Source organism: Camelus ferus, chromosome 12 (genome assembly GCF_009834535.1).
Source record: "Camelus ferus isolate YT-003-E chromosome 12, BCGSAC_Cfer_1.0, whole genome shotgun sequence".
In the NCBI taxonomy this organism is placed as follows: domain Eukaryota; kingdom Metazoa; phylum Chordata; class Mammalia; order Artiodactyla; family Camelidae; genus Camelus; species Camelus ferus.
Window position 1 is genome coordinate 14,564,253 of NC_045707.1, and position 10,511 is coordinate 14,574,763.

At 35.2% G+C, this 10,511-nt stretch overlaps 1 protein-coding gene across 2 annotated transcripts in view; it reads right to left on the reverse strand.

Moving 5' to 3' along the window:
• The window catches only part of CCNT1 (cyclin T1), a 28,380-nt gene extending 18,027 nt beyond the window's left edge, over positions 1–10,353 (reverse strand). For both annotated transcript variants that reach the window (XR_004324461.1, XM_006177668.3), the window contains exons 1-3: positions 10,044–10,353; positions 7,876–7,957; positions 2,092–2,220 (exon numbers count right to left, since the gene is read on the reverse strand). Coding sequence is in view for 1 of the 2 variants with exons in the window: in XM_006177668.3 (XP_006177730.1) it covers positions 2,092–2,220; positions 7,876–7,957; positions 10,044–10,204 (372 nt within the window). In the remaining variant the exon portion in view is untranslated. The remainder of the gene's footprint in view (positions 1–2,091; positions 2,221–7,875; positions 7,958–10,043) is intronic.
• Between the last annotated feature and the right edge of the window lie 158 nt (positions 10,354–10,511).

Sequence of the window (10,511 nt, forward strand, 5' to 3'; positions counted from 1 at the left end):
CAATATATAATATATAAGGTGTAAATAATTCTAACAACCTCCCAGGGAAACCAAAGCCTCAAAAGGCAAGGATGGAGTTAAAAGGGAGAGTAGGCATTGAAATTAATCCTATCCCTATTCAGTACAGATATTCCTTAAAAAAAAAGATATACTGAGATGACACTTTATTCATAAATGGCTACAGAAAAAGCACCAGAGATCTGATTCATTTTCAGATTGACATTTTAGGTTTTAAATTTCATGTGATATAAACATAAGAAAATTTAAAATATATCTTTTTCCAACATTATCAAAATACATTGTGGAGCCTTCCTACAGTACTGTAGGCAATCTCAAACATTTGACTCCTGTTAAACCTTACCTTTGGGGTAATCCTAGATTTTTAGAATTCATAAAAGAGTTCAAATGAACAGAGAACAAACAAACAAAAATCTTTCAGATTTATACCAGCCAATACTGTAGCCAGTATCCACACACGGCTACTGAGCACCTGAAATGCAGCTAGTCTAAATTGAAATGTGCTAGAAGTATAGAATACACATTAAATTTTGAGGACTTAGTTAAAAAAATAATGTAAACCATCTCAGTAACGTTTTAAAATTGATTATAAACTGACATGACAATATTTGGGGGTTAAAGGAAATATATTGTGATTACAATATAAAACATTATTAAAATTAATTTCAATTTCTTAAAATAAGGATTTTAAATAAAGCTTAATGAAAAGTTAAAAATGCTAATTACATATGTGACTTCCCTTATATTTCTACTGGACAGCACTGGTATAGAACTCTAGGAGAATGAGACTTGAACAAGGAGTTAACAGACTTATGTTGCTGTTAACTTTCCACTGAATTTTATGATCTTGAATAAGTCCAATAAGGACTTAAACTGTGCTAGCTCTCCTTTCCATATAGTGAAGAAAGCATCTTCTAATCACCTCTTAAGAGAGACTCAAGTGAGAAGTCATGTAAATATACTTGAAAGAAGAAAAAAAAGTGGGGATTTTATTTTTTATTTTGTTAAAATAAAATTTTGTTATTTGGTCAGTTCTATGAACCAATGGCATTTAGTAGTCTCAAACGTGAATGAAAGTCCAGACCAACAGCTCTTTTCAACAAGAACTACTGGTACAGCCCAAAGAGAATTAGGGGGTATTACATCAAAAAATAACCCCTTCTCCCCCCAAAAAACCACCTTCTCCAATATGATCAGAAGAATACACAATTCCAGGTCTCTGTCGGATAAAGGATGACTCATGCATCCATTGTAAGAGACAAATAATCCAGTAACAGAAATAATTTTTCTCCAAACTCATCACTCCCTAATCACTGACTTCTAAAGCCAGGAGTTTCCCTTCAAGGATGGAAAAGGGGAAAAAAGCTATATGTACACACATAGGATAAAGGTTTTGAAGAATGTACATACCTACACTGTAGAAGTAGTATCTTCCAAGGAGGAGAGATGAGTTTTAACTTTTACTTTAAATGATTCTTAAGTGTTTGGGTTATTTTATAATGAGTATATATAACTTGTAACTTCTTAAAAAGTTAAAAAAAAATACCAGTGACAGGATTTTTTTTAAAAAATCCATTAACAAAAATTTACCTAAAAGAATGTTCTTCATAATAGTATTATAGGGGTGAAAAGCTGGATTATCTCAATAGAAAATTATTAAAATATATATATATGTATATGTAGAAATACTATCTAAATATATAAAAAAAGTGGAGAATTGATGGGAAAATATTTGGCATATAGTAAGTGAAAAAAGCAGATACAAAATATATACATGTATAGCTACTCATAGAAAAGAAGCTGAAAATAATGGTTTACTCCTATATGTGTAGTCCAAATTACATCTGGGTGAAGTATTTTCTTCTTTTCCTGCATTTTCCAGTTTTACCAGAATGAATACAATTAACTTTTGCCATAAAATTTCTATGATGCTTTTGTTAAGGAGAGAACAAACACTAAAAGTTCCCTTAACAACCCCCATTCAGCAGACTTCAATAAATCTAAGTTACAAAACTAAGTTATGATCAAAATAAATTAAGAAAAACAGATCTGTGTAATTAATCAATCCCCTACCTCACTCCTAGTATCAGGAAGTGATTCCTGTGGATGGAGACAAGTATGTGCTACCTTGATGACATGCTCCAACTTTTTGGGCTGCTCCTCTACTTTGGCTGCTAGAAACAAGGCTGCTGGAGCCACAGACTGGATGGAGAGAAAACAAATCACATGAATTACTTGTTTCTTTCTAAAGCAAGGTAGATCCAAAAAGGAACTAAGTCTCAAACTAACTTTTTTTGCTTACCTCAACTTCATCGCCTCTTGTTTATGTTTTGCTCCTCTACTTAAAGTATCTTCTCCTCTCCTATGCATTAATCCACATCCACTTCTGAAAACCAATCCTTCAACAAACTCTCATTAAAAGCTACCCATGCAAAAAAGCCACTAGATGTAAACAGACAGCTTTCTACTTAAAATGAGATTATTAAGTTTTATGAAAGCAGTCTATATACTTTTTTTTAAAGGAGTAAAGTGAAATGTCCAGAATCAGCAAATCCATAGAGATGGAAGTAGATTAGTGGTTGCCAGGGGCTAGGAAAAGAGAGGAATGAATGGGAGTGATTGCTAAAGTATGAGGGGTTTCTTTCTGGGGTGATACAGATGTTCTGAAATGAGATGATGGTGACGATTGCCTGACTTGTGAATTGTACACTAAAAGGAGGAAATGTACCATATGCAAATTATCTAAATTATATTTACATATGGGGGAGCACGAATCTTAAAAAAAGGAATTCAAACTATAGTATTATTATTTTGATATTATTATTTATTTTAATGGAGGTACTGGGGATTGAACCCAGAACCTCATGCATGCTATGCATGTGCTCTACCACTAAGCTATACCCACCTCCCCAAAGTATGGTATTAAAATCAACAAGTTATACATAGGAGGCACTCAGAGGGAAAAAAAATCAAGCCAATACAAAGGTAGTCAGCAAACTAAGACACTAAACAAGAAATTAGAACAACAGGACATAAACATAGCCTGGTGATCTGGAAACCTCAGGAAGTTTAGAATCTTAACAAGAATATTTCAGTGAATCAAAGATGGCAATGGCATGAACCAGAATTCACCAGGAGTCAAAGAAATGCAATAAATAATTTTACATAAGTGAAGTATCTGTATCTGTTTCACTTTACTGAGTAGAACTGACAAGCATTCTAATACTTATTTGTATCCCTGCAGTTATCTGTTAATACTCTGCTAGAACAGATTTTTCTCCACAAATCCAATTCATAGTAACAATTCTCTTCCTCCATTATTTGTTGCCATCGTGTATGGAGCTTGCTACATAAACTCGACTAGACCTTAAGATAAACAAAGAAGAAAATCAGAGGAAAATGGGCATGAACTAAGGTATGGGGAATTGGGGCATGAAGCATATTTTGAACATTAAACTGAGTAATTAAAGGATATAAAAAATGGGATGTGAGACACCAAAGATTTTTTAAGAAGAGTGCGACACTAAAGATTTTAGGGGAAAAAAACAGAGTTTAAGAAACATTTAGAAAGATTAACCTGGTGGTAGGTGGCACTAAAAGGAGGAAACAATAGGATACATTAAAAGTTAGGGTTATTTTAAGAGAAAATTTTAACAGTCCAGGCATTAGGAAATAAAGTTTAAACTAGGCACTAGCAGTACAAAGAAAAAAAGAAACCCACTTTTCACCTTGAAAAATTAAGTTTTTCAGTAAATTATATGTATGTGTATCTGCATGCAGAGAAAAAAATTCTAATGGAATATACATCAAAATGTTAACAGGATTATCTCTGAACAATGGGTTATAGAGAAATCATCATTTCTCCTTTATTCTGTCTTCTTTTAATTATATGGTAACAATATGTATTTATAGGGAGAGAAAAAACAGTACCACTATAAAAATTAACAGGACTTCATAACTGATTGGACAAAGGGGAAAGAGAAAAGGTCAACTCAAAGACAACACCAAGATTTTCAGCCTACAACTTTGCCTTAAAGGGGCTAAAAATAAATTTGAAAGAATCTAACTAAAATATGATATACAAACAGTGGCTAGCTAGGCAAAATAATATCTTAGTAAATAAAAGACTGCAAGAGATAAATTTCAATCTAATTTTTGTGCAATCAACCATACAAATACTCACTGTTCCTCATGGAATCACATACCAAGCTAGCTTATCAAAGTGCTTTCCCATCAAAGGCAATTTCTAAGAGGAATTCTTACTCCAGGCAAGAGTACAAGATTTTCTCCATTTTAAAAGAATAATAATAATGCCAGCTAATACTTATTCATTTGCTATGTGCAGGCACTTTGTAAATTAATCCACCTAAATCCTATTTACTATTCTATGAGGTAGGCACTATTATTGACTCCAAAGAGATGAGAAAATTGAGGCCTATGGTAACTTGCCCAAAGCCTTAGAGCTGGTAGGCAGTGCAGCAAGAATCCAAATCCAGTCAAGTCTGACTCCAGAGAGTAATATATACCCCAATTTGTCAGCTATTAAAATATAACACTGGTATTTTAAATATATAAAATACAACATAAATACACACACATGAGGTTGCTCACCACTACTTTTGCATTCCACCACCTGAAAAAAATTTTAGACAGTACACGTAGAAATTCAACTAATGAGACTGTATTTCTCCTCAAAAAGAGAGTAAATGCAATGTCAGGATTTAATCGGAAAAAAAGTAACTCAGTGATTTAATCATGTCCACTAAAGAAATAAAATTTATTTCAATCAAAAGACAAATTCTCTACCTTCCAGGTTGTTGGCAATATAATATATCTTGTTCTGAGTGGTGGTTACATATACACCATGCAAAAAGTAATCAAGTTGCACATCTTAGACTTCTGTGCTTTGCTGTATGTTATAACTCAATAAAATTTTTTTAAAAGGAAAAAAGCAAGAGCTTTAGGCTCTAAAACACTGTAAGCAACACACTGAGGAAAGTATTCATGGCAATGACATACAGATCTAATATACAAATAGCTCATAAAAGGAAAAAATGAAAACAATAAAACAGGGGCGAAGAGAATCAAGTCAATTTTTAAGTCAATTCTTCACTTTCACAAGATCAATAACCAACAGGTTTAAGAAGCTCAACTTCACTAACTGAAGGAATGTAAATTAAGAAAATAATTTAGGACTCCCTCTATCTTGTTCACCACTCTATCTCTAGTGCTTGAAAAGTAGTCAGAACTTAGTATTTCCTAAAGTAACGAATATCTGTTTCAGAGAAAAGAACTCTCCTACAGTGCTGGAAACAATGTATGTTGACATGATCTTTCAGGAGAGCAAACTGACACAACAAAAATCTTTTAGATGCATCCCACTGGACACAGCAATTCCACCTACAGCAACTTATTAAATAGCCATGTAAATGCATGATATATGTAACAGACTATCTTATGTAACATTACTTATAATATAATAAACGAGGAATAACCCAAACTAGATAATTACCAGATCATTCATTCAACAAGTTTACGGAAGGTGCTTTAGAGAATACACATAAAAGGGAGTCTCTGCCCTTGCTAAGATGAACACATAGAAAATAAAACAAGATATAATTTAAAAGGCAAAGTAGAGGAAATATATAAACACACATAAACACATGCATAGAAAGGACAAACTGATCTGAGATGTAGTTTACCCTGGATTTCAAACCAGCTCATCAACTGGGAGCTGGTAAAATATGGTAATTACTCAAATACTATGTGGCCATTTAAAATAATGAGGAACCAATGAGAAAAATGTCCAATATATACATATTGTTAAGTGATAAAGGCAACTGTGTAAAAGTAGTATAGTAAGAAGTGATTTTTATGGAAATATATAAATACTGGTACTATATGCACAGAAAAACGTCTGGGATACTATATGCCAAAATGTTTATCAAAAGTTACTTCTGGAGGGTGGGATTACAGAAGAGCTTTCATTTTTTACATTATACATGTCTGTCTTGTTTTAATTTTTATCCTGGGCATTTATTACCTTTGTAATAGGAAAAAATAACAAGAAAAATGTATGAGCACCTCATAGGACACGTTATATAACAATGCCATAACAATGTATTAAGTCCTCTAAATATGAACTTGGATTCATCACAGCTGAATTCTTAGAGTTAACACAATGAAGGAGTGACATTTTTCATCTGTTAATCCAGAATGTGCTTGAAGTCAATTCTCTAAAGAGGATCTATAAGCCCAAATTAAAAGAATCACTGAATTTTGGAAAAGGCCATGAAATCCAAAAGAATCCATGTTGGATAATTACCGTATTATTCACCCATTCAACAAGTTTACTCAAGGCGCTTTAGAGGATACACAGAAAATGAGTCTCTGCCCTTGCTAAAATAAACACACAGAAAATAAAACAAGTTATAATGTAAAAGGTAAAAGTAGGGGAAATATAGATACACACACACACACACACACACATGCATAGAAAGGACAAATTGATTTGAGACATAGTTCACCCTGGATTTCAAACCTTTACCATAATAAAAGAAATGCAGAAAACTTTCAAAATTGTCAAGACAGCTATGGGCTTCCCCTTCAAATTCCGTTTTTTATCGACTACTTTCTATTCTAGAGCTGTCAGCCTCATTAAATGCTTCTCTCTCCCTTAATAAGAGTGTGTTCCTTGCAATCAGAGGTAGGGTGTGGCTGGAAGGCAGGGAGGTTAAGAGTAGGAGAGAGCCTAATGGATTGGATAATCAGGAAAAATTGGGAATATTTAATCCACAAATCTAAGGGGTTTCTGTGAGGTTACTTCCAATACTGAGTCCACCAATATCTTATTTTTTTTAATTGAAGTACAGTCAATTACAATGTATCAATTTCTGGTGTACAGCACAATGTCCTAGTCTTGCATATACATACATATATTCGCCTTCATATTTTTTTCCATTATAAATTATTACAAGATATCGACCACAGTTACCTGTGCTACACAAAAGAAACTTTTCACCAGTATCTTGTAAGAGCAGTATCTAGCTTTACAGATTCTCTTCTTATGGCATAAAAAGAGTTCAAATACCATCACCTTAAGAATGTCTGAAACATTTTTCCTCAAAATATAACCTTTTCTTAAAAATATGATGAAATACTTGACTCACAAATCCACCGAAGTGTTCATCAAGTTTAGCCCTATTACCTTGTGATTTTATTAAACAAATTTAATCCTACCTGCAACTGGGATATCCCTATGCATTTGCTTCCAAGTCATTTACAATGATGTTAAATAGGACCATTTCAGGTAGCAAAACTGAAAATAGTATTATTTATAATTCTGTCCAGGAAAAAAAAATCCCTTTATTACTATTATTTTCTTCTTCCTGTCTTACAAGTTATCTGCAGTCATCACATAATGTACTTTCCCCTTCTGGTCACTGATTGGAATTTTACCAAAGGCATTTAGAAAATCCAAATGACTGACTTACATTACATTGTCTTCCTGTGTCCATATTACTAACCATTTCAAAAATTACATTTCAAAAATTAAGCATAGTTTCCCCTTTAATGTTACTCTCCGAACCCAAAAATGTTAAGTCTTCAATTATCTATTTCTTTATTAGAATCCGCCGACTCCAAGTATGCACTAAACCCACCAAACAACTAGCTAGACTTCACAAGAAACTTCACAAGAAAACTGGAAGATTGGGTTCAGAACAGCAGTGCGACGCATAATGAAACTGATAGATCCTAAATTTTATCCCAGTTTAGCTGCAAAGATTAACCACTCAAGAAATATGAAGTTGGAATTAATCACAAAAGGATTATACCAAATAAAAAAATTATACTTACATTTCGATGGAACTGTGTAAAGGACTGAATCATGTAGAATCGATGCATGTATACTATAGCAGTGTTGATAGTCAATTGTGAGCTAAAATGTTCAAGTTAAGGCCACAAAACAGGTAAGTAGCACAATTCGCAAAAAGACAATCTTTATATGCGCCCCAAAAGGACCATGCAGTGAAAGCACAGCAGCTGCACCTAAATAAAAATCGTATTTACCTCTCAGAATTAAAAAGCAGATCTGTTCTTTCATCAAATTAGTAACCTCTAATTGACATAGCCCAATGCCTTATATGTAACAGGTATTCACTATAAAGTTGCTGAATTAATGAACAAGCAAGCTTCTCAGTATGTGTGGATCAAAAAGGAATACAAACAAAATTATCTAAGACCTAAACCTGTCATTCACCTGTTGAAAATCCTGCCAAAGTGATCCACTTGCACAGAATATCTCTTCACAGGATTTACAACGCCCTCCCGGGTCTGCTCTCTAGATATGTCTCCACTTATCTCTTCATCTTCTAGGCTCCAGCAATTAACTTTTCAGTTCTACTTCTCTCTGGCAACCAAGCCTTCTCATAAGGTGAACCCTGGGACCAATCTGATACTCATTCAGTGAATTATTTGATACTTACTGAAAAGAAAAACTTTTTTTCTGATTTTCCATACAACTTTAATAGGTTATTTCCCATTTCATTATTATAAAATACTGGCTATATTCCTCCTGTTGTTCAATAAATCCTTGTAGCCTGTCTCACACCCAGTGGTTTGTACCTCCCACTCTCCCATCTCTATTTTGCCCATCCCCCTTCCCTTGTAAACACTAGTTTTCTATATCTGCAAGTCTGCTTGTTTTCCTTGCTAGTTTGTCATATTTTTAGATTCTACATATAAGTGATATATATAGTATTTGTCTTTCTCTGGCTTATTTCACTTAGTATAATGCCACCAAGTTCATCCATTTTGCTGCAAATGGCAAACTTTCATTTTTATGGCTGAGTAGTATTCTACTGAATACATATACCACATCTTTACCCATTTATCTATTGATGAACACTAAACTTGCTTCCGTATCTTGGCAATTGTAAATAATGTTGCTATAAACATTGAGGTTGCACATACCTTTTCAAATAAGTGTTTTTAGTTTTTTGGGATATATACCCAGGAGTGGAATTACGGGTCATATCGTAGTTCCATTTTTAGCTTTTAGCAAAACCTCCATAGTGAGCACAAACTTAAGATACAAACATTACTGCAAGCAACATATTTAAGTGGAAACTGCACGCAAAAATAATTTTTCACTTTCAGAGTGGAAAGAACTTTAAAACTGTATTAGCTTTCTCCAGTACAAAATAAGTATGTTTTCCGACAAAAAGAAAAACTTGAAAAGCAAAAAAAAAACTAAATCTTTTAAATACGAGGAAGACGAATATACACTACCACTCTGAGTAACTTAAAAGCTCAGTATTTTATAAATAGTGCTTTACAACATTAGCTCTGTAGGTCTACATCCCTACAAATCTAAACTGACATCCTTCCTTCCTCCGAAATGCTATAAAACTCTTAACAGTAACTACTTTTTGAACGTCTGAGTACCAATCGCTGTGTTGGGCATAGAAATCAAATTCAATCGGTGTCACCCCATTTTATGGTAAAGAAAAACAAGAATTTGACAGGTTTCTGAAACAGCTAGTGTGAGGAACATATTTTGAGCCAAAACTGGGGCATTAATTCTAGGCCACCCTTTTTATAGGACCGTCAGGTATTGAATTTTCTCAAAACTCTCTTTACACACTAAGTTCAAGAGGCAGCCGTCAACAGTTACACCTCCATCAGACCCCTAGAGCATAGTAAAAAGGCACAATCTCAAAGTTACCAAGCAGGAGATCAGAATACACCGAAAATGGACTACTAGGAAGAGCCAGTTAAAACACAATGCGGGAAGGATACGAATTCCCAGCAAGTTGGTGGCACAGGTGAGCGAGCGGGAAATTAACTCCGCCTCGCTTCCCTTCCGCGAACACTTACCTTCAGTCCGCCCCATCAGAGGCTCTCTCAACTAGACATCCAGTCCCTGCCCACCCTCTTCCCTTCTGTGCGACAGACCCTGAGGGCTGGACGCCCGAATAGGGCGCGACTGACTCCAAGGCCGAAGGCCTAGGCCGCAAGGATACACGTAAAGACGCTGGCCCATGTCCTGGAGCAGATTGGCCGCCTGCTGGCGATAAGAAAGTTCTTTATCTGGGTCCACGCCAAAACGACGGGATGGGCTATTTTCCAGCTGATCTCGAGTAAAATACCACCGTTTATTGTTGTTCTTCCTCTCTCCCTCCATAGTGCTTCAACCAGAAGGCAGCGGCGGAGGCTGCAAGCACTTCCCAGCGTCACCTAAGCGGCGACACACATCCGCTGTGCGGGGGCAACTGCGACGCGACGAACTTCCGCTAAGGGCGGACGGCTACATCGTGACACGCTTCCGCCAAAGAGCGGGGGCCGGGTTGCTCTTAAAGGACTTACTTCCGTAATGGACCTCGGGTCAGCCCGTAGCCGAGTTAATAGCCAGTAGGCGACCAGGAAAGATCTTGGGTCTAGGACGCAGGCGCTAATCTTATGACCCTTGAGAGGTGAGGCGGGGTTACAAG